The sequence below is a fragment of the Lissotriton vulgaris genome, chromosome 2_2, assembly GCF_964263255.1.
Source record: "Lissotriton vulgaris chromosome 2_2, aLisVul1.2, whole genome shotgun sequence".
In the NCBI taxonomy this organism is placed as follows: Eukaryota; Metazoa; Chordata; class Amphibia; order Caudata; family Salamandridae; genus Lissotriton; species Lissotriton vulgaris.
Window position 1 is genome coordinate 330,289,760 of NC_141688.1, and position 24,616 is coordinate 330,314,375.

General features: G+C 47.7%; 1 protein-coding gene across 1 annotated transcript in view; it reads left to right on the plus strand.

The window, feature by feature from the left end:
* AGBL2 (AGBL carboxypeptidase 2) overlaps window positions 1-24,616 on the plus strand; it is a 986,768-nt gene that overhangs the window by 46,021 nt on the left and 916,131 nt on the right. Inside the window, exons 4-5 of the mRNA XM_086959752.1 lie at window positions 11,745-11,864; window positions 16,116-16,304. Coding sequence (XP_086815878.1) covers window positions 11,745-11,864; window positions 16,116-16,304 — 309 coding nt within the window. The remainder of the gene's footprint in view (window positions 1-11,744; window positions 11,865-16,115; window positions 16,305-24,616) is intronic.

A 24,616-nucleotide genomic window follows, 5' to 3' on the forward strand; every position in this document is an offset into this window, starting at 1 on the left:
CATTCTACCGTACTTAAAGATTGCTTATAAAGAACGTTAAACCTTATCCTTGTGTGGTGTACGTCTGTGGGGGGGAAGTTATTCGTCTGTACGATCGCTGGAGACGGCTCTCCCCGGAGACCTCTCCTCTTGTCCTCGGCCGACCCTCCCGGTCCGTCTAACATCCCCCCAGGTCCAAGCAGCTAGGTCTGGTGGGGAGTGCTCTCCCAGATCCAAGCAGCTAGGTCTGGTGGCGAGTGCTCACCCAGATCCAAGCAGCTAGGTCTAGTGGGGAGTTCACTCCCTGATTCAAGCAGCTAGGTCTGGTGGCGAGTGCTCTCCCAGATCCAAGCAGCTAAGTCTGAATATGAGTGCTCCCCTGGATGCAAGGAACAAGCTCTGGTGGCGAGTGCTCTCCTCGATCCAAGCAGCTAAGTCTGGTGGCGAGTGCTCTCCCGGATCCAAGCAGCTAGGTCTGGATACGAGTGCTCCCCTGGATGCAAGGAACAAGGTCTGGTGGCGAGTGCTCTCCCAGATCCAAGCAGCTAGGCCTGGTGGAGAGTGCACTCCCTGATCCAAGCAGCTATGTCTGGTGGTGAGTGCTCTCCCAGATCCAAGCAGCTAGGCCTGGTGCGGAGTGTTCCCCCAGGTCCAAGCAGCTAGGTCTGGTGGGGAGTGCTCTCCCAGATCCAAGCAGCTAAGTCTGGATACGAGTGCTCCCCTGGATGCAAGGAACAAGGTCTGGTGGCGAGTGCTCTCCCAGATCCAAGCAGCTAGGCCTGGTGGAGAGTGCACTCCCTGATCCAAGCAGCTAGGTCTGGTGGCGAGTGCTCACCCAGACCCAAGCAGCTAAGTCTGGTGGCGAGTGCTCTCCCGGATCCAAGCAGCTAAGTCTGGATACGAGTGCTCCCCTGGATGCAAGGAACAAGGTCTGGTGGCGAGTGCTCTCCCAGATCCAAGCAGCTAGGCCTGGTGGAGAGTGCACTCCCTGATCCAAGCAGCTATGTCTGGTGGTGAGTGCTCTCCCGGATCCAAGCAGCTAGGTCTGGTGGGGAGTGCTCTCCAAGATCCAAGCAGCTAGGTCTGGATACGAGTGCTCCCCTGGATGCAAGGAACAAGGTCTGGTGGCGAGTGCTCTCCCGGATCCAAGCAGCTAGGCCTAGATACGAGTGCTCTCCCGGATCCAAGCAGCTAGGTCTGGTGGCGAGTGCTCTCCCAGATCCAAGCAGCTAAGTCTGGTGGCGAGTGCTCTCCCAGATCCAAGCAGCTAAGTCTGGTGGCGAGTGCTCTCCCAGATCCAAGCAGCTAGGCCTGGTGGAGAGTGCACTCCCTGATCCAAGCAGCTATGTCTGGTGGTGAGTGCTCTCCCAGATCCAAGCAGCTAGGTCTGGTGGGGAGTGCTCACCCAGATCCAAGCAGCTAGGTCTGGTGGGGAGTGCTCTCCAAGATCCAAGCAGCTAGGTCTGGTGGGGAGTGCTCTCCAAGATCCAAGCAGCTAGGTCTGGATACGAGTGCTCCCCTGGATGCAAGGAACAAGGTCTGGTGGCGAGTGCTCTCCCGGATCCAAGCAGCTAGGCCTAGATACGAGTGCTCTCCCGGATCCAAGCAGCTAGGTCTGGTGGCGAGTGCTCTCCCAGATCCAAGCAGCTAAGTCTGGTGGCGAGTGCTCTCCCAGATCCAAGCAGCTAAGTCTGGTGGCGAGTGCTCTCCCAGATCCAAGCAGCTAGGCCTGGTGGAGAGTGCACTCCCTGATCCAAGCAGCTATGTCTGGTGGTGAGTGCTCTCCCAGATCCAAGCAGCTAGGTCTGGTGGCGAGTGCTCACCCAGATCCAAGCAGCTAGGTCTAGTGGGGAGTTCACTCCCTGATTCAAGCAGCTAGGTCTGGTGGCGAGTGCTCTCCCGGATGCAAGGAACAAGGTCTGGTGGAGAGTGCTCTCCCAGATCCAAGCAGCTAGGCCTGGTGGAGAGTGCACTCCCTGATCCAAGCAGCTATGTCTGGTGGTGAGTGCTCTCCCAGATCCAAGCAGCTAGGTCTGGTGGCGAGTGCTCACCCAGACCCAAGCAGCTAAGTCTGGTGGCAAGTGCTCTCCAGGATGCAAACAACAAGGTGTGGTGGCAAATGCTCTCCCACATCCAAACAGCTAAGTCTGAATGCAAGTGCTCTCCTGTATTGCCTCGATCCTGGAGGCAGAGTGCTTGGTTTTATGTGAGAGGGTGCTCTAGCATGAGCTGAGCTCTTCTGCAGCTTTCGGAACCATCTCCTTATAGCTATTCTATGATATAGCCATACCATATACTCTTAAGTACATTATAATCCTCGCAGTTAATGCTAACTTTGGTTTGGCTTTATCAAAACATGTTGTGTAAGGTGTCAAACACTTTGGAATACTACCCCCTCGCCAGTCCTGGCGGGTACCATTCCACCCTTCTAGAAGGAAAAGACATGTAGTTACTGCTTTACCCGGTTAAAGTTAAACAGAGCCTCAGCATCACAAAATGGATGCTGCTGCCACAGACACGAGTCTGACCTCCTGCTGCTGGGGGATACTCCCGCAAGGGAGACCTGGACAACAGGTTTCCTGTTGAGGGAGGTGCTAGCACCTCCCCAGACAGCCTGTAGTGTATTGGGGCAGGGTGGGTTGAATGGAAAGATGCTTTACCAGACACTGCCTGGGGAACACAAGGTGCTCCATGCATAGCCCGGTTCAAACCAGTTGCTGGGGCACTCCAGCCCCGCTCTGGCGCGAAACTGGACAAAGGGAAAGGGGTGTAACCACCCCTTTCCCAGGTCCACCCATAGGAGGGACCTAGCAGGTAATCCAGCCCCTAAAATCAGTATAAAGATAGGAGCTATGTCTACAGACTTTAGATTACCCTGGAATGAAACTCTGACATGAAACTCTTGGACTTTCGACGTTCTATACTGACTAGAAGACTGAAGACATCTCCCTTGTGGTCAAGGAGTGACCACCCTGTGCAAACAGGCACCACCAGTAACTTGCCGGTTTGCTTTGTCGACGCTCCTGCCAGAACCAGAAGACTCAGCGAAGTCAGGAACTGGACTTCCAGACTTCTCTGACTCCATCCACATCCACAGCAAAGCTGAGACCCGTGGCGGACACAAGAGACGTGGGACCGGACACCCTGGACTTCCTGCAATTTGCTAACTGCTCGACTCCTGAGATACCCTCACAGTTGTGCATTGGGGTATGAGAAGCCCCAGACCCGAGCGCCATTTGCACCAAAGCTCAGCCCTCCACACTCCATGATTGCCGTGTGGGGCCTGCTTCTGCATTTCTGCTTGTTGGGTCCGATCCGAATACCGACGCTGCAGTCAACTAGATCCTTCGTGGGACAGCTCGAATCCAGCTCCTGGTTGACGTCGACGCCTCCTGGTCCTCGTGAGCTTCACCTCTTCACCTGAAATCTCCTAGACATTGTCTGGTTCCTTCCTAGTTCCTTCCTGGTCCCTGGCTAGTGACCCAGACTCCGTCCCCTCTGCCTTCAGGTTCTTCAGTTCCTCGATCCTCCCTTGAATCCACCCGGACACTTTTCTCCTGGTCGCCTGTAGCACTTCTTCGCAGATCTCCATAGGAAACATTGACGAAACCTGACACCAAAAGACACCTATGCACCCGGCTTCCCTGGGTGAGGTAACATGAGTACTCCGGTGCTTCCGTGGGTCTTGACTCTCGAAGTGTCCTAGTCTAAAGTGGTTTTGTCATAGTCTATCCGGAAGGGCCCCAAATCTATAACTTTGTAACTTTTACGTTCTCCATTCTAAGTCAATGGTAACTCGCAACTGTGTTTAGACACTGCACGCGTTTCCCGTGGGTCTCCTACTTCGTAACCTTTGGTTGCCTAGTGTAGCCCCAGTGATTCCCTAGGCCCTAGGCCTAGTCACTATTTCTGAAGTGGTTCTTATACCACTTACTTAGTATATGGTTTGTGAGGCCCCTAGGGCAAAACTGTAATTGTGCAACTTATCGTATGCTATTTAAGTAACTTGTGATGTACTTCAATATCTGGCATCATAAAGAGTTCAGAGGGGTTGTGTTAGAAATAAGTACATATATATTTGATATATACCTTGTGTGGTGTCCTTTCATTTGGTATTCAAGGGATTATAATAGGTAAAACAAACAGCTTCACATGCTCTTTGGAGTTTAGCCGAAGACTGCTGGTCCATGCTACCACTAGGATAGCTTGTCTATAAGGTTGACTTTACAACCACCATCAATAAGGGTTGTTTAGACTGGTGCAAGGTGCCCACTAGAATAGTGGACATCATATACCAGGCTAACCTCTCACAGTATATATTACCCTGAGAATCTAATACATGGTGTCCTTTCTGGAAACCTCCCTCCCGCCTTTGCACCTGTTCTTCTACAACATGCTCGGATCAACTGTACAGCACAATATATTAATAATGAGACCACAATAGGTGGCAACAAGACTCCTAGACAGTCTCGTCATCCAGGATGGCAGTAATGACAACCACCAGGTAAACTCATTTTCTGTGGCACCTTCTTCATCTACCATTTTCTTCTTTAGATTATGCAGTGTCTGTATGGCCTCCGATGAAGTTCCATTATCCACATAATTCGCGGGGAAAAAAGTACAGCTTGTAGTTCCAATTGTTTTGTATACCCCCTACTTCAAACCGTGCACTGCGCTCTGCCAACCGATGTCAAATGGCCCTGCCTAGATACAAATATGCCAGACTGGGAGGCCGGTCCATTGCATTTAAAGCCGCCAGAGCCTGGAATGCACTTCCTCTGTACCTTAGAGCCTCTCCGACCATCTCTGTTACAGTAATCAAACAATTGGCAGTGGGAAGGGTTTGTACATAGATGGGGAGTTCAGAACAGAACTGAAACAACACAAACACATAAAAATGTGTCCTTCATTAATTGCGGCTACATATATCGTCGACAACGTTTCGACATGTTATAAACATTCACGGTCATCATCCGGACAGAGAATGAGTTATCGGAGCGTCCAGAAAAATTAGATACATCTATTTCATATAGGAAGGAAAATCCAGCCAAAGTAGTTGAGATAAATTGGAAACCCTCAAGAAGTTGGCTGAAGAAATATTTTTAGGGGAAAAGTAATGAAGATATCAATCCATCGTTAAGAAATGGACCCAGAATAAATCAGCACACACAGAGGAATTCAAGAAACTGACCATAAATTCAAGGGATTGGAAGGACCCAAATTGATTGGTAAAGAGCAAATCCAGAAGCCAACATCGTCTTGGAAATTATATGATCATTAAATGGTAACTGTGTAATGCGTTTTATTCAGTCACAAAGTGTCATAAACGACTAGCATAAGCACATGTTCACCCGGCTCCCAAGTTCCGCTTCACATCCAAGCAGTCGCTTTCTCCCTGCACATTACTCTTAGTGGCAGAGACTTCTGTGTTCATGGATCTCCCTGTCACTATCTGATGGGGTGTCAGGTGATGGTCAGAACTAGGTGCATTCCTAAGGGAATAGAGTGCTAATGGTAGACAATACAACCATGTCTTGTGAAATGTAGCACGTAGCTTACTGATCTTACTCTTCAAGAGCCCGTTCATATGCTCAACAATACCATTACTTTGAGGATGGTATACAGAGGATAATTTATGTTTTATCCCTTACTGTGTCGTAATACGTGTGAAAATTTCATTAACGCCGTTGTCAGATCTTATCCCTTCTGGAATTCCCCATCGTGAAATTACTACACAAATCAGAAATGTAGCTGCTGATTTGGCATCACAGTGGACGCACAGCCCTGCTTCAATCCATCGAGAGAAAGGACAACCCTCTACTATGAGGAACCTGTAGTGCTGCACCTACCAATCTTATCTACATTGTCCATATGGAGGCTTGAAAATCACCTTGTGGTCGTGGAATGGTAGAATTCATCACTTTCAATGTGGGGTTGGGAGAGAATTGTTTGCAAATAATAATATAATTGTGAAGGTGCATAGTAAGCATATCATGCAAATTAAGAACAAACCTGTCTTGACGTATTTGCATAGACGTGATCTCTTGAAATATGAGCTGGTAAATGCAACTGATCAAAAGCGATCATAAGTAAAGCCTGTGGCATCGTTGGTTGACCTGTAGATAGTTGCCTATACACTAGGTCATCCCCTGACGGGGTAAATCCTCTGTCCTGCCATAACTGTTTTTCATGAAGGGGAGCATCTTCTTGCAATTCTCACAGATGTAAACACTGTGTATCGGCATAGTGAGGCGTGTCATTGTCTGTGGTAGGATTAGACCCAGACTCCGGCAGTGAGGCAGTCTGAGCGAACAGAACAGGGACGTGTTGTGCTCCTGGTGGCACTGCGGAGTGTGCGCCTAGCTGCATCTTTAGCTGCCCAGTCTCAGAGTACATTACCCCAAAACACAAAATCATGTCCACTTTATGTGCTGCACATTTCACAACTGCTACTGCTTTTGGTAACACAAGTGCCTCTAGGAGGTTTCTATGCATAGCATGACTTCTGTCTCTCCTGCTCCATCTTACAATGCTGGAATGTACAGCGGAAGTCACAGACGCGGAATCTGAATAGATTGTAATGACTTTTCCTGCTCTGTGCTATTTAAGCCATTCATTCTGCTGCTTGTGCAGAAAAATGCGCTGGAAATGTTAACTGCTGTACTATACGGAGTGTATCCGAAGAATCATGCTATTGCGCTCTGACTACTGCCGCACCCGTGTGTCTAATTCCTGTGTCCTGGTCAATAGTAGAAGAACCGTCAACAAAATAGACAATGCTGCCTGGTGTAGGATCTTCAGTTGCTTGACTGGATTCATTAGGATTAAATGCTGCACAGTCATGAGCATGATCCTCGGAGTCTAATGTTGGATGGTCAAAGGATGTTGCAGGATTCACTGTACGGCACGTCACAGATACTGCATGCTCTCCATAAACCATCATAGGTGCCCCCATAATGATGGGGGTGCTCTTCTGTACTGCAAAGGATGCAGTGGTCTATCATGTAGGGTCAATCCTCCCATAGCCTCCCTCCTGGGGTCTGGCTGGTTCCCTGAAACCGCAACTGCTCAAGCTCTGTCGCTCATGTTTTCCTAACTCTTGAAAGCATATCCTGCTCTCTTTCTCCAGTATCAATGTGATTGGGCAATCGCCTTGCACGCTTTGTGTGATCCAAATCGATACGGTGTCTTTCTTGGATATCAACATCATAGGCAGGGGGGCTAGATTTTGAGGATTGAAGCATTACAACCATACTCTCCACACGCTTATGTAAAGACTCTATGCTATTTGTTATTCTCCCAAAACTTCCCTGAATCCGTCCTGAAAAGTCATTGTGATATCCTTCTCTTCTCACTCTCCTTGCATCTATCCTTCTCTTTCCTTGCGATAGCCATTCTTGAACACTTTCTGCTTAAAGTATTACGATCCCCTTCTCCTTCTGCCGGGGTGGTAAACTACCTTCAGTCCTATCTCTTTCTTGGGATTCTGGCCATGACACTGTACTAGCAGCCCGGTCCACATAGTCACTCTATCTAGCATCATCTGCATCTCTTTGCTGTAGGGCAGACATTTGCTCCCTAACTGCCGTTCCTGTTGTTGCTTGAACATGAAATACCTTGAAAAACAAGAGACAAGAGGCATTTGTCAAAATAGGAATAGTTTGTTTAATTAAACATAGCAGCCGGGAGAACAGTTACAGGCAGAGGGTCTGAGGACTGTCTCAATTTTGCAATCAATCTGAAGCTTCTTATATACAGTTCATTATAGGTATTACATTGTTTCTGGTGATCCTTGTATGGTGAGGAATGTAAGTTACTGCCTTTGAAGTTATAAATTAATTGTCTAATGGATAATACAGGTGGGCTTTGACCTTGCTTGGACACAATGCGGCCAGTGAGTAATGTGTCCACATGTCCGGCATGGGGAGTGTGTGATCACTGTGTGTGTGCAGTGATCTGATTGGCTAAATTTTCCTAACTTATGTGGCATCCAACGTTATGGTGTTTTAGGAGAGCCCGTACCCCCTCCGGCCATGTGTGCTTTATTGGGGCGAATCTCCCTTGACCATTGTAGTGTTGCTGCACCTATCTGTGGGATTGATCCAAAGTTTCCTGTCCGTGCATTTGTCTGCTGGCTACCTGCCACCCCACCTATGACCTGTCAATCATAACCTCAGGCCTCAGTGCTTCCTTCACTACATATTTGTGAGTCGGGCTGATGTGGAGTTCACAACGGGCAAATTAGTTAATACGACACTATTTCATTCACATTAACGAATATATCATTTTTCATATATATTTTTCTTCTCCATATTAACACTGTTGTATCTCTTTTTTGACACCCTCCAATTTCAAATTATCCACATTGACCACTTCCAACCTTATATCGGGAATAAAAAGTTAACCAGTTTTTCAGCGCCTTTCCTCATATTGTGCAACACATGCATACAATGTTGCATGCAATGCCCTTATGTCTCTTATAACCTTGTATCTCCTTATCTCTTATATCTACATCTGTGTTTACTATTGCCAAGGGAAACAAATCATACAGTATATACAAAAACATGGAAAGTAGTCCCCATTGTCCTTACTTTTAAAAGAAGAAAATCCCGGATCCAAACCGTCCCCTTGCAAAGTAAGAACTTCAGAGATTACTGTGTCTCCTTAACTCTTCAAAAGGTGCGCAATGATCCATGCCGCAGCGGGTAGGTGGTCTTCCGATGTCAGCAGTGAGGTGGTGGCAAGCGGGAGTCCTGGCTGGATTGCCAACTGTTGCAGGGTGACTTGAAACCTTAACGGGTAATGTTGGCGCTATATTTATCTCCGCAAGTAAATGAAGAAAAAATGAAGAAAAGACAGACTCCTCTTTGGCAATGTAAATACCTCTTTGGCAATGTAAATACAGCTCTTTACTGTCATGACCACTCCTCATACAGGCAGCCTGTCTCAATTTACTGCATCGCAGACAGCCATCCTTATACAGAGTTGAAGAACGGTGTTACAAAACTAGAAAAGTAAATCATCCAAACGGTTCTATATTGATACATGCTGATCGTAAGAAACATGAGGTCACCTGTGACCCTTGACCTAAGCCTAAATTCAATCCATATCCTTTATTGAAGTTTCCAACGATGCTTAACAAACCAACCATTCTTTTCCTTGAATGCATGTATATTTGTGGTAAATACAATTTCAGTGGCATGTGTGCCTCATCATTGTGCACCTAAGGCTGCCATGTGTTCTTGACTAATTGAATTTCCTGCCAATTGTCTAATCAAGTTTTAATCTAATGTGTGTGTTATGTTTTCATATTTCACATTTTCCACAACATTTCCAGTTGGGGTTCTGTGCAGTCAGAGGTTTGCGATAGACCAGTCGTGCAGCTCTCAGAGGACCCTGGATAAGGCTTACAGTTAGGGCTCTGTGCAGTCAGAGGTTTGAGATAGACCAGTCATACAGCTCTCGGAGGACCCTGGATAAGGCTTACAGTTAGGGCTCTGTGCAGTCAGAGGTTTGCGATAGAGTAGTTCTTTAGCTGTAAGATGTCCCTAGATAAGCCTTACAGTTAAGGCTCTGAGAAGTCAGAGTTTTGAGATAGTCACAGGTTTGAGCTAAACCAGGTTTTCTGCTCTCAGAGGGCCCAGGAAAAAGATTACAGATAGGTCTCTGTGCAGTCAGAAGTTTGAGACAGCCAGAGGTTTGAGATAGGCCAGTTGTACAGCTCTCAGAGACCTGGATACGGCTTACAGTTAGGGCTCTGTGCAGTCAGAGGTTTGAGATAGATCAGAGTAAACCTCTCGGAGGTCCCTGGATAAGGCTTACAGTTAGGGCTCTGTGCAGTCAGAAGTTTGAGATAGATCAATCGTACAGCTCTCGGAGGTCCCTCAATAAGGCTTACAGTTAGGGGTCTGTGCAGTCAGAGGTTTGAGATAGACCAGTCGTACAGCTCTCGGAGGTCCCTCAATAAGGCTTACAGTTAGGGGTTTGTGCAGTCAGAGGTTTGAGATAGATCAGTCGTACAGCTCTCGGAGGTCCCTCGATAAGGCTTACAGTTAGGGCTCTGTGCAGTCAGAGGTTTGAGATAAATCAGTCGTACAGCTCTCGGAGGTCTCTGGATAAGGCTTACAGTTAGGGCTCTGAGCAGTCAGAGGTTTGCGATAGATCAGTCGTACAACTCTAGGAGGTCCCTCGATAAGGCTTACAGTTAGAGCTCTGTGCAGTCAGAGGTTTGAGATAGACCAGTCGTACAGCTCTCAGAGGTCCCTCAATAAGGCTTTCAGTTAGGGCTCTGTGCAGTCCGAGGTTTGAGTTAGATCAGTCGTACAGCTCTTGGAGGTCCCTCGATAAGACTTACAGTTAGGGCTCTGTGCAGTCAGAGGTTTGAGATAGATCAGAGTAAAGCTCTCGGAGGTCCCTGGAGAAGGCTCACAGTTAGGGCTCTGTGCAGTCAGAGGTTTGAGTTAGATCAGTCGTACAGCTCTTGGAGGTCCCTCGATAAGACTTACAGTTAGGGCTCTGTGCAGTCAGAGGTTTGAGATAGATCAGAGTAAAGCTCTCGGAGGTCCCTGGAGAAGGCTCACAGTTAGGGCTCTGTGCAGTCAGAGGTTTGAGATAAATCAGTCGTACAGCTCTCGGAGGTCCCTGGATAAGGCTTACAGTTAGGGCTCTGTGCAGTCAGAGGTTTGAGATAGATCAATCGTACAGCTCTTGGAGATCCCTGGATAAGGCTTACAGTTAGGGCTCTCTGCAGTCAGAGGTTTGAGATAGATCAGTCGTACAGCTCTCGGAGGTCCTCTGTGCAGTCAGAGGTTTGAGATAGACCAGTCATACAGCTCTCGGAGGTCCCTGGGTAAGGCTTACAGTTAGGGCTCTGTGCAGTCAGAGGTTTGAGATAGATCAGTCGTACAGCTCTCGGAAGTCCCTGGATAAGGCTTACAGTTAGGGCTCTGAGCAGTCAGAGGTTTGCGATAGATCAGTCGTACAGCTCTCGGAGGTCCTCTGTGCAGTCAGAGGTTTGAGATAGACCAGTCGTACAGCTCTCGGAGGTCCCTGGGTAAGGCTTACAGTTAGGGCTCTGTGCAGTCAGAGGTTTAGGACAGTCAGAGGTTTGTGATAGAGTAGTTCTTTAGCTCTAAGATGTCCCTAGATAAGCCTTACAGTTAAGGCTCTGAGAAGTCAGAGTTTTTAGACAGTCACAGGTTTGAGCTAGACCAGGTTTTCTGCTCTCAGAGGGCCCAGGAAAAAGATTACAGATAGGGCTCTGTGCAGTCAGAGGTTTGAGACAGCCAGAGGTTTGAGATAGACCAGTTGTACAGCTCTCAGAGACCTGGATACGGCTTTCAGTTAGGGCTCTGTGCAGTCAGAGGTTTGTGATAGACCAGTCGTACAGCTCTCGGAGTTCCCTGGAGAAGGCTCACAGTTAGGGCTCTGTGCAGTCAGAGGTTTGAGATAGATCAGTCGTACAGCTCTCGGAGGGCCCTGGATAAGGCTTACAGTTAGGGCTCTGTGCAGTCAGAGGTTTGAGATAGACCAGTCGTACAGCTCTCGGAGGTCCCTGGATAAGGCTTACAGTTAGGGCTCTGTGAAGTAAAAAGTTTGAGACATTCAGAGGTTTGAGATAGACCAGTCGTACAGCTCTCGGAGGGCCCTGGATAAGGCTGACAGATGGATCTGTGTAGTCAGAGGTTTCAAGCAGTTCAAGCAGTACAAACGGTTTGTATGGCCAAAAGAAGGATTGGTGTTGATTTGAGTCTCTATCTCTTTAGCACCGAAAGAAGCTGGTGAAGTGCTGCTCCCCCCACCACGCTGGAAGGGACGGGACCAGGGGTACCTGCTGCTGCCTCCAGAAAGTGATTCTGAGAAGGACGACCGCCAGAAGCTCATCTGTGAGTAGGAATATGCTTGTTGTCCCTATGATTTTGCAGAAGTTGTAGCAGTGTTACTACTGTTGTTAGAAGGAGCTCAGGGCGCCGCTGAGGTCCATCTGCCTACTTGCGGCTGAAGCCATGTATTGTTTATAAAGTTGCGTTGATTCTAGAGTGACGTCCTTGTTTGTTTTATCATCAAGATACTACCAGCTGAAGTCTTGTGAGTATTGGGCAGTGTGGTTTTCTGCCATCCTCTGTGCTCCCTCCTGCTTGAAGTTCACCCGCTCTCCTGAAAACGTGTGTTCTTGGTCCTGAAGCTGGTAATGGGAGGTCACGTGACTCAGTGAGGAATGGGTTTGTGTTTCCTTCTCATATTCTGCGTTCTTAGCATTGATGCTCCTAGTATATTTGGCAATCTGCCATGCAGCTGTGCCCAGAGGTTCCAGTTTGTGCTGATGTTAGCAAAATACCACTGGAGTATTGACTTCTACTCATGATCTTTCCACGCCCTTTCTTCCAGCCTCCCTGAAAGCTCATTCCTCTGCTCAAATGGTGTTTCCCTTTGTAGGTCTTCACATCTGTTGAATGCTTCACTTCCTTAGTGCTTATTCATTTCTGCGGTTTTGTGGAAATTAGTTTAAATCCTGCTTTCAGCGAAGCACGAACCTGCAGAAGAAACCCCAAGAAATGCTACAAGAAATCTTTTGTCACCAAGTCATTGGCTGGCAGCATATCCCACAAGCTGTAGATTTTGTTTTTAATACATTTTATTGCCATTTTAACACTTAATACAGTACAGCCAGAAATATTAACTCAGTACTATCCCCGGGAAGCCGATATGAGTAAGGAAGGGAGAAAGGTTAGAGCATACTGCTCGAGAACAGGTACCAATAGGAGCATGTAGTACCCACCCCTCTCCTTGCCTTCAGCACAGAGAGTCGTCAGCGCGTCCATATGCACACCCCTCTGCGTCCATGGGCTAGGACTGAGCAGTGTGTGGTACTGAGTCCGGTCACTCCAGATGTGACCAGACCCCGGCTGCATACATCGGCCTCTCTAGGTTCATCCCTTTGTCCAGGCCTCTCTTCCACTGCGCCAGCTTCACAGCCTCCACATTTGTTCAATTTCTGGCAATATTTTGCTTGGCTACCACCAGCCCATTCCACAACCAACCTCTCTTACATCGATATATGGCAACCTCGTCCATGATATCCAAAAGGGTCAGTCTAGGTTGGTGGGACGAGACCACCCAGCACTCCCAAGGCAGGTTAGGACTCTGGCCCAAAATGCGGCAGTGACCAGGCAGCCTCAAACTGTGTGAAGAAAATGCCCTCCATGGGCGGAACAGAGCGCAGAGGGAGTCTCTGCCATTTCCCATAATCAGCACCTCGTGAGTTGAGAATTTCAAGGGTATGAAGTGTAAATAGGCTGCACTGGACGTTACCCTGGGGGGGCTGATGCTTCCAGCCACTCGTCGTCTGCCAGTTGACCAACATCCTACGCCAGTGGCCCAAAGTCTAAGAGTAGAGCCAGTGGAGTCTGTGACGGATAGCTCACTGAGCTACACCCGTGCTAGAACTTCTAGACCTGAACATGCGCAGCCTCAAGTTTAGCAAACCTTCATACTCTTACTGTTGATTTAAATGGAGTAAGATGGAGGCTGTAGGAAGCTGGCTCTCTCTGGAGTGCACTAGAAAGAAGTACACTGTGCAGAGTCCAGTGGATCCCCGATTGGTTCAGAGAGGCTAAAGTAGATCATACTCACGCTCTCCTTGTGGTAGCGTGGGCGAGCACTTAGGCTTATCAGAGGACATTGTAAAGCATTTGTTGTACTCACAAAGGCAAAAAATGAGACAAACACTCAAAGAATAAATGAGTCCAAATCAGAAAAGTAACTCTTCTTTTTATTTATTTTGTAAAACCCAGAACATAGTTAAAAAATAAGTACTGTTTTCTTTATCAGTTTTTACAGGTAAGTAAATGATTTCAAGGCATGGCCTTTACGCACACTGCAATCCTATGGAAAGGGGAAGTCATACATGCATAACAGTAAGTACAGTCGTTTCAGGGTTTCTCCTTCTAGGTTTCGGGTGAAGTGGGTCAAGGTCTAAAGTACTACCAGCAGTTCCTCGGGAACTGCCCAGCTTTAGCCGGGAGCAGGGTGCTGGTAAGGTTAGAAGCTGTGCGCGCAGTGGAGCAGGTGGGGTCCATCTGGAGACAGGTTGAAAAGGGAGACTTGGGGACAAGTCCGAGAGCTCCCAAGTGGGGGCCGGGGCAGGAGGGTCCTTTAGGACAAAGCAGCACAGGCAGTTTTTTCGATACTCAGAAAGGGCCGGCTGGGTGCCGAGTGGAAGGTTGGGCTAGAGGCGTAAAGGTGCTCCTCGTGGTTAGGGACAGCAGCTGGCAGGGGCAAAATAAGGACAGCCGGGCCACTCAGGAAGCGATGGTTGCTCGGTTGTGGTGCCGTGATTATCGGCAATGAACGCCCACTATTGTTGTGTTGTGCAGGGCATCTGGTACCCAGGTATTGGTACTGCACGGCTCCAGTTGGTCCCGCTGTCTTCGATCTGACCCTCCAGAGCACTGATACCTTTTCCTGGTTGTCTGCAGCATCTGTTGGCCCGGGGAGCTGCAAGGCGGTGGACCCGACTCTGCACTTTGGTGCCTGCGGACTGCAGGGGAGTAGCTCCTCTACTTCAAGGGAGACTGTAAGCGATTGTTGAAATGATGACAGGCTGCCCGAGCCTTTGGCAGAGCTCCAGGTAGCAGGGCGAGGCACTCTTTCACGATTGTGGAGAGAGTTGTCAGTAGGCAGGGTTTCACTTCAAAATTCTCAGTGCTTCTGCAGTTCTCGCCAGGCAGTGACTCTTCTTCATCCTTCTTCTATTGATCCATCAAATCTGAGTTCTTGGGTTCAGGGGTGCCACCAAAATACTCAATTCTTTGATGTCTAGGAGAGGGACAGGTAGAAGCCAATGGGCTGCCGATCTTTAGGGCGTGTACACCCTAACTTCCTGTGGGAGGTGGATATAACCCTGACCCTAGAATGCTAATTCTGTTCAAAACAAGATGGTGGAATGTGAAAAGGTGGTGTCCACATTAGGTCGTCCAACTTAGGGGTGGTGCTGGCTTGGTGTAGGATGCACCTTCTAATCTTACTAGTTTCCCAACTGTCTTGCCACCACAAAATGGAGTCAGGACAGAAGGGTGGGCATGGAGAGACCTGGGTTGCATAACAAAGGCGGCAGTGCCTTTGAAGCTTCCCGCCCTGGATTGCAGATCTTGCGTGGAGGAGGCGTACACATCTATGCCCAGAGCAGGCTATATTCCTGGCCTCTGAGAGCAATGGCTCTCACCCCAGGAGGTCAGAAACCTATCTATGGCAACACACCAGTAGTTGATGGGTTTTCAAGGGGCACCCCTATGGTGCCCTCGAGGGCTTTTAATAAAAAATGCATCACTGGCATCAGTGTGGGTTTATTAATATAAGATGTTTGGTACCAACCATCTGGGGCTGCAGTGAGGCCACCATGTAGCAGAGGAACTCGTAATGACCAATGTCCATTCCATGTATTCGGCATGGCTTCCCTGTGCTCTTGTAATATATAAGAATTTACTTGCATATCACAGGGACAAATCCACGCGTGCAGATATGCCCACACATGGGGTATAGAGCATCCTGCCTTAGGGCTGTGAGGCCTGCTGTAGGGGTGACTTACCTACCACATGCAGTGTTTTGCCGGCATGGCACACAGGGACGTGTGACATGTTGACTCTTCACTTTTCTCTTCACCAAGACACACAGGCTGCAATGTCAGTCATGCATGTGTTTGGTGAGAGGACCCTTATTGTGACACATTTCATGCTGCAGCCCTTAGAGATCCTCTTTAGCCCCAATGCCCTTGGAACCAGGGGTATCATTTACTAGGTACGTACAAGGGGGCTGAAGTTGTGCCAGTTGTGGAACAATGGTACAGTTTAGGGAATGAACGCTAGTACCGGGGACCAGGCTAGTCGGAACCCAGGACACTTTAGTCAAAGTTGCACCAGATACCAGGCAGAAAGTGGGGGTAACCATGTCAAAAAGGGCACTTTCCTACCGAGGCCATGGTGTGAAGAGTTCTACAGAGGAGAGTGTGTTTCATTCTCACCTATGTGTGTCCGCTGTCTTAAAACGTATGTTACCAGAACAGATGGGTAGGTTTTGAGTTCCTCACATGGACAGATCCACCGTGGTCCCTCTCACGTCCTCTTATGCTCTCTTTTCAGATTCCTTACTGTTGGAAAGTTCCGTCTTTAAAAGCCGACAGATTGTTTTTGATCATTTGGAGGGTCGCCTCGTTCCACGCCTCCGAGAGCCCCGAGGTCTGTTTGCAGCAGTCGCTCTCAGCACTCCTCCGCTGCCTCCACGGTGGCCCATAGAGTGTGAAGTCATCAAGGAAGACATCTGTCACATTGGTAAGGCTGCAACCCTTGCCCGGGTTGAGGGACGTTGTCTGCATGTATGCTGCCATCGGCTGCTTCATGTCTCTCTCTGTCTGCCTCGCCTTGTCTCCCTCTCCCTATGTGTCTCTTCCTCTTCCCCTCACTCTCTCTTCTTTTCATCCCTTCACTCTCAATACTCTTTTGTCATCGGCTTTCCCTTGCTTTACCTCCATCTCACCTGTGTATATCCCCCTTTTATTGTATCTGCCTGGCTATCCCTCTCTCTTGGACTCTCTCCCGCCTCTCTCTTTATTTCTCTCTCTCCCTCTCCCTCTCTCTATTTGTTCCTTTCATGCTCTTTTTCTCTGTTTCTCTGTTTCTCTCCCTTTCTCTCTGTATTACTCTTTTTTGGTGTCTCTCTCACTCTCTTACTCTACCTTGCTGCCCTTCCTCACTCCCTTTCTATCTTGCTCTCTATCTTTATCTTTATCTCTCTCTTCAAAGGAGTGCCAGTTGTCTCTTTCTGTCTTTCCAAAACTATTTTCCTGCTCACTGGTGAAAATCAGATAAAAGCAAGCAAAAATGCAAAGATTGGTGCATGTGAAAGTCCGCAATTGACACCCACATAAGGTATGTAGGGGCTGTTTACCATCTTTGCATTCAGTCAAACAATGTAAAGTTTGTCAGAAAATGACAGAAAGAGCCCTGAATAACCAAAAATGAATTTTCCTAAGAAATACCTTAGAGAGGAAGAAGAAAGTAAAAACATCACAAGGCATCCAGGATGCTGCCTCTTCCACTAAGGCCATGCCTTCTCCTCTAAAAAGTCTCTTGAAGTAGGAGATCACCATAGCCTCAGCTCTAGCCATTCCCACCCCTCCAGAGGGTCTCACGCCACATCATGTGTCCAACATATCTGTAGTCAAAGGCCTGCTCTACGCAGGTGTGATGATGTCACTGAACATTAAAGCCGTGTTCCCATCAGAGAAGTCATCTCTTCTCAAAGCTGAGCCTTCAGCAGTGAAACGCTCACCCTCACGGTATGGAACATTGAGTCACTCAGTGCTTAATCATTCTTCAAAATACCATTTGACGCTGATAGTTTCACAGTTGCCACATTTAACTTTTAGGAGATGGATTTCAAGGCGTTCAATGTTGAGAAGCACGGCATCCATACTGTGGACTTCGACAGTGGCTTCACACTCCAGCTAGAATGCCATCTTTGGCAGCTTTGTATCAGCATCCTTTGATGAGGACCCTCTGAAGACTCACTGCAGGCTCCTTTACAGCCAACCGTTCCTCCTCTTAAACCACTTGAGGCACACCTCAAAGGCACCACCAACACGGGAACTTCCTTAAAGACACAAGAGGAAACGCTCTCCTTCAACTTCTCAATCTACGCATTATTCCTTTCATAGAGAATCATTTTTGTTATAGATCCCCAACTCACCAACTGGTCCTCCATCGCATGGATCACCAGTAGTAGGAGTAAAACCTTCCAGGACCTTCTGCTACTGGGCATAGCTGAGCTGAACGTCTCCATCTCCATCTACGCATGAGTCATCTCGTACAGAATCACACTTATTATATATCCCACCATATATATTATATAGCAACAGTAGTGAGAGTAAAACCTTCCAGGACCTTCTGCTACTGGGCATAGCTGAGCTGAACGTCTCCATCTCCATCTACGCATGAGTCATCTCGTACAGAATCACACTTATTATATATCCCACCATATATATTATATAGCAACAGTAGTGAGAGTAAAACCTTCCAGGACCTTCTGCTACTGGGCATAGCTGAGCTGAACGTCTCCATCTCCATCTACGCATGAGTCGTCTCGTACAGAATCACACTTATTATATATCCCACCATATATATTATATAGCAACAGTTGTGAGAGTAAAACCTTCCAGGACCTTCTGCTACAGGGCACAGCTGAGCTGAAGGTCTCCATCTCCATCTACGCATGAGTCATCTCGTACAGAATCACACTTATTATATATCCCACCATATATATTATATAGCAACAGTTGTGAGAGTAAAACCTTCCAGGACCTTCTGCTACAGGGCACAGCTGAGCTGAAGGTCTCCATCTCCATCTACGCATGAGTCATCTCGTACGGAATCACACTTATTATATATCCCACCATATATATTATATAGCAACAGTAGTGAGAGTAAAACCTTCCAGGACCTTCTGCTACAGGGCACAGCTGAGCTGAACGTCTCCATCTCCATCTACGCATGAGTTATCTCATACAGAATCACACTTATTATATATCCCACCATATATATTATATAGCAACAGTAGTGAGAGTAAAACCTTCCAGGACCTTCTGCCACAGGGCACAGCTGAGCTGAACGTCTCCATCTCCATCTACGCATGAGTTATCTCATACAGAATCACACTTATTATATATCCCACCATATATATTATATAGCAACAGTAGTGAGAGTAAAACCTTCCAGGACCTTCTGCCACAGGGCACAGCTGAGCTGAACGTCTCAGTGGACGTCCCACAGACTTCCCTGTCTAGTCTAGTCTAGTCTGGATATTTGTATTGCGCAGCATATCACTTCCCGAGGGAGTCTCATGGCACATGCAGACAGTCCCAGAAAAAAAGGTAGGTCTAAAATAGGAATTTAACTGAAGAGCCATGTTTTCAGTTTTTTTTTAAACACATGAGTTCAGTGGTCTTAAATATGTCCAAGGGGAGTTTGTTCCATAGAGATGGCGCCATAAAGGAGAAGGCGCGTCCTCCGTTTCTAGCAGTTTGGACTCTTAGTGGAGTAAGTTGTGACTTGGAACTTGATCTCAGTTGTCGACCAGGCTGGTACCATGTCAGTTTTCGATTCCAGTATTTTGGTCCTGAGCCATACATGTGTTTATGTACCAAGCACATGGTTTTAAATATGGCTCTTTTTTTAACAGGGAGCCAATGTAGACTTTTTAGGCATGGCATAGAGGGGGATTGTCTGGGTAAACCCAGGATCTGGCGAGCAGCCGTGTTTTGCACTACTTGCAATTTCCTAATGTGTCACTCATTTATGGCAAGAAGAAGAGAGTTACCATAGTCTAGCCTGTTTAATATGAGTCCCTGAACCAAAGTTCTGCGTGCTTCTGCTGGTAACCATTTAAAGACCTTTCGTAGACTTCTCATGATTCCAAAACAGGTGCCTACAGTATGGTTTACGTGGTCCTTCATGGACAATTTGTTGTCCATGTGAAATCCTAGGTTGCGGACTGATTCTTTTGGGATGGAGCATTCTCCCAATTCCGTGGGCCACCAGTCATGGGTCCAATGTTCGCTTGCTTGCCCAAAGGTCAATATTTCTGATTTAGTGCCATTCAACTGGAGATGGTTTAAACTCATCCAGTTTTTTACCTCTATCAGGCACATTTTAAAACGCTTTTTTGGTGTCATTTACGTCCGGGCCAAGGGTAACCAGTATTTGCGTGTCATCCGCATATGATAACACGTCAAATCCGTATGTCCTGATCAGTTTAGCCAAAGGGGCCATGTAAATATTAAAAAGCGAGGGGCTAAGAATGGAGCCTTGCGGCACACCTCTTGTAACAGGCCGAGTACTGGCCAGGGTCTCCCCTATTTGTAAGGTAGTTGTCCGATTGGACAAATAACTGATAAACCATTTTAAAACCTGCCCCTTGACCCCACACTCCCACAGTCTACTAATCAAGATCTGGTGGGAGATGGTGTCAAAGGCAGCTGATAAATCCAAAAGCACCAGAATGCAAGATTGGCGTCTGTCTAGAGCAAGTCTGATGCTGTCGGCAACCTCAACCAGGGCTGCCTCCGTGCTGTGCGCAGTACGGAAACCAGACTGTGAGGAATCGAGTAGATTATTTGTCTCAAGGTATGTTACCAGCTGTTAGTTTACAAATGCCTCCAGTACTTTTCCTGGATAAGGCAGCAGGGAGATAGGACTTTTTCAATAAAGGTTTGTCTCTTGCTGCCTTCCAAATTTTGGGAAATTCCGCTTCTATCAGTGATGTGTTTAAAAGGCGGGAAAGAGGAGCTGTTAAAACTGGTGCAAGAATGGTAAATAGTTTTGAAGTCAGCTGATCGCTAGGGGAGCCTGATTTGATTTTACATCCTAATAGCATAGTTTTTTCGTTATCCAGCTGATCAAATGTGGACCAGCTCGGAGATGAATCATGCGGGTGTACCGCTTGGGTCGCGTATAGTACCTGTTCCAGGTGTTGGAGGGATATGTTCTTTGACTCAAAGGATTTACATATTTTCATAATTTTTTCATCTAGAAATGTAGAAAGGTTTTCCGTCCATTCATTAGTTGTTGGCATTTCTTGCGGACTTTTAAAAGAGGTAAATTCCTTTAGAATATGATAGAGCTCTTTAGACGAGTTCTCAGCTTTGTTTATTCGTTCAGCTATGTGTGTTATTTTCGCTGATTTTATTTCCCTCATGTATTTAGTATGTAGGGTTTGATAAATGTTGCGATTTTTAGGATCTTTATGCTTACGCCATGTTTTTTCGGCATTCCTTGTTAAGGTTTTGAGGTGTTTTAGCTGGTCAGTGAACCCAAGGCGAAAATTTCTTCCTACAATACACCTTTCAAAGTGGGGCTATCTTGTCTAGTGTCTTGTGGACAGCAGATTCCAGATACAGGGCTCCGAGATTGACATTTTCATTTACGTTTTTCTGATCTATCACAAAATTCTCAGAAAAGGCAGCTAGAGTTATTTTTTTCATATTTCTACATGATTTTTGATTTTTATTTCTTGCAATTTCTGATCTATGGCTGCTTATAGAGAATTTTATAAGAAAGTGATCGGTCCATAGTAGTGGAATGGGAGTAATTGGTGAAACATTAGGGGAATTAGTAAATAAAAGATCAAGCGTATGCCCGGCTTGATGGGTAGGGCCTGTAATCTTTTGTGTCAGATTAAGGATGTTCGTAGCAGAAATTAATTTTTCGGTGTCAGTGTTAGACAGGTCGTCTATGTGATAGTTAAAATCACCTAATAATAGAAAATAGTCTGCTGTCAGTGCATGAGGGGCGATAGCTTCTAATAGAATGTTAACAAAGTCTGCTTTATTCCCTGGGGGGCGATATAGTAAAGCACCCTTGATTATTTATTTTTTTCATAGCCTATTTGCTTTGAAAATTATGATTTCAGAGTCATTTACCACAGGGCTTTCTATGATTTGGACATTTATGTTCTCCTTGGCTGCTATAAGTACTCCACCACCTTTTCCCTTTGTTCTGTCACGCCTAATAATGGAATACTGGGAGGGAAACGCTGTTTGAAGATCAGGGATGGCATGTTTCTGATATAAAACACAGGTCCGGTTCTTCAGAATCAAGCAGACTCCATATCTCGAGAGCATGTTTTGGAATAGATCTAGCATTGAAGTATATGGCTGTGTATTTACCGTGTGGAGGGCTAGCAAATTCTGTTTCAGCATTATCTCTCTTGACACAGGCCCAGGGGGCTTTCTCGAGATCAGTTAATAGTTCTTCAGATATTTTAGGGGAGAGGCGGTTCAAATCTAACAAATCGTTTCTTTCATACCTGATATGGGGTGAAGTGGTTGTGTCCATTCTCCGGGATATTGATACAGTAGAGGGACTCGAATGAGTAGGGGATGGTGGCAAGGCAGCTGGCGGCGTTCTGGCGCGGACGGGCGCAGACGGCCACTGTCAGCCACAATGGAGGCTCTACAGCATCACTCCACTCTCTTGCCTTTATTCCATGACTTTACGGATCTGGCTGAAGAGTAATTTGTCTTGCGTGCTACTACTAAGATTGCAACTCTCAATGCTCCTTTAGAAATGTAAGCCACTAGGCCAAGACGCTGTGTACCGACATCTAAAGTCAAGGCTGAATCTGGGATTGTCTCAGCTATTAGAAGGAAGGATACTTCTGCACCTGAGATGTCAGCTCCTGCTGACAGCGACCGCAAACCTATCAATAAATGCTGTGGAAAGTAAGGTTTGTGTTACTGCGACAATCATGAGTAAATCTGCTGCTGCACCAACTCATCTGGGAAGATACAGGGCCCGGGGAGACACTTCACAGCATGTTGGATGTTGTGAAATGAGTCAAGATGTGAAACAAAGTCATCCTTCAAGTTGTTGTGGCTTCTTGTTGGTCGGTGAGGCTATGGCGGTGTACCACGCCTCCGAGTAGTCACCTGTGATCCTTGCCCCACCCCCAGTGATGGCGGATCGCTGCCGGCGTGTCTGCTAACGCTAAACGCTCCTACCCTGAAACTCTGTGGCTTTCTTTGGCGGTTTGGCGCTGAAAGTGAGCCAGAAGTCTTCGAGGGGCTCCTGCTCCGGCTCATACGCCGATGCCATTTGTTTCCGCTCTAGGTGCGCGAATATCCCCCACTGCGGCGCTTGTACCCACCCAAGCTTTCCTGGCGGGATTGGAGCCCGCGGCAGGTGAGAGGGGAAAGAACGGAGAGAGAGGCTGCCGCGGCGGTGGTGGCTGGTCGGCAGTGTAGCCATGAACCAAAGAGCTGGCGAGACAAAGGAATAAAGGAGCCAGTGTAGCAATGAGCCAAAGAGCTGGCGAGACAAAGGAGTAAAGGAGCCAGTGTAGCCATGAGCCAAAGAGCTGGCGCGACAAAGGAATAAAGGAGCCAGTGTAGCCATGAGCCAAAGAGCTGGCGAGACAAAGGAGTAAAGGAGCCAGTGTAGCCATGAGCCAAAGAGCTGGCGAGACAAAGGAGTAAAGGAGCCAGTGTAGCCATGAGCCAAAGAGCTGGCGCGACAAAGGAGTAAAGGAGCCAGTGTAGCCATGAGCCAAAGAGCTGGCGCGACAAAGGAATAAAGGAGCCAGTGTAGCAATGAGCCAAAGAGCTGGCGAGACAAAGGAATAAAGGAGCCAGTGTAGCCATGAGCCAAAGAGCTGGCGCGACAAAGGAGTAAAGGAGCCAGTGTAGCAATGAGCCAAAGAGCTGGCGAGACAAAGGAATAAAGGAGCCAGTGTAGCCATGAACCAAAGAGCTGGCGAGACAAAGGAGTAAAGGAGCCAGTGTAGCCATGAACCAAAGAGCTGGCGAGACAAAGGAATAAAGGAGCCAGTGTAGCCATGAGCCAAAGAGCTGGCGCGACAAAGGAGTAAAGGAGCCAGTGTAGCCATGAACCAAAGAGCTGGCGAGACAAAGGAATAAAGGAGCCAGTGTAGCCATGAGCCAAAGAGCTGGCGAGACAAAGGAATAAAGGAGCCAGTGTAGCCATGAGCCAAAGAGCTGGCGAGACAAAGGAATAAAGGAGCCAGTGTAGCCATGAGCCAAAGAGCTGGCGAGACAAAGGAATAAAGGAGCCAGTGTAGCCATGAACCAAAGAGCTGGCGAGACAAAGGAATAAAGGAGCCAGTGTAGCAATGAGCCAAAGAGCTGGCGAGACAAAGGAATAAAGGAGCCAGTGTAGCCATGAACCAAAGAGCTGGCGAGACAAAGGAATAAAGGAGCCAGTGTAGCCATGAACCAAAGAGCTGGCGAGACAAAGGAATAAAGGAGCCAGTGTAGCCATGAGCCAAAGAGCTGGCGAGACAAAGGAATAAAGGAGCCAGTGTAGCCATGAGCCAAGGAGCTGGCGAGACAAAGGAGTAAAGGAGCCAGTGTAGCCATGAGCCAAAGAGCTGGCGAGACAAAGGAGTAAAGGAGCCAGTGTAGCCATGAGCCAAAGAGCTGGCGCGACAAAGGAGTAAAGGAGCCAGTGTAGCAATGAGCCAAAGAGCTGGCGCGACAAAGGAGTAAAGGAGCCAGTGTAGCCATGAGCCAAAGAGCTGGCGCGACAAAGGAGTAAAGGAGCCAGTGTAGCCATGAACCAAAGAGCTGGCGAGACAAAGGAGTAAAGGAGCCAGTGTAGCAATGAGCCAAAGAGCTGGCGCGACAAAGGAGTAAAGGAGCCAGTGTAGCCATGAGCCAAAGAGCTGGCGCGACAAAGGAGTAAAGGAGCCAGTGTAGCCATGAGCCAAAGAGCTGGCGCGACAAAGGAGTAAAGGAGCCAGTGTAGCCATGAGCCAAAGAGCTGGCGCGACAAAGGAGTAAAGGAGCCAGTGTAGCAATGAGCCAAAGAGCTGGCGAGACAAAGGAGTAAAGGAGCCAGTGTAGCAATGAGCCAAAGAGCTGGCGCGACAAAGGAGTAAAGGAGCCAGTGTAGCCATGAGCCAAAGAGCTGGCGCGACAAAGGAGTAAAGGAGCCAGTGTAGCCATGAACCAAAGAGCTGGCGAGACAAAGGAGTAAAGGAGCCAGTGTAGCAATGAGCCAAAGAGCTGGCGAGACAAAGGAATAAAGGAGCCAGTGTAGCAATGAGCCAAAGAGCTGGCGAGACAAAGGAG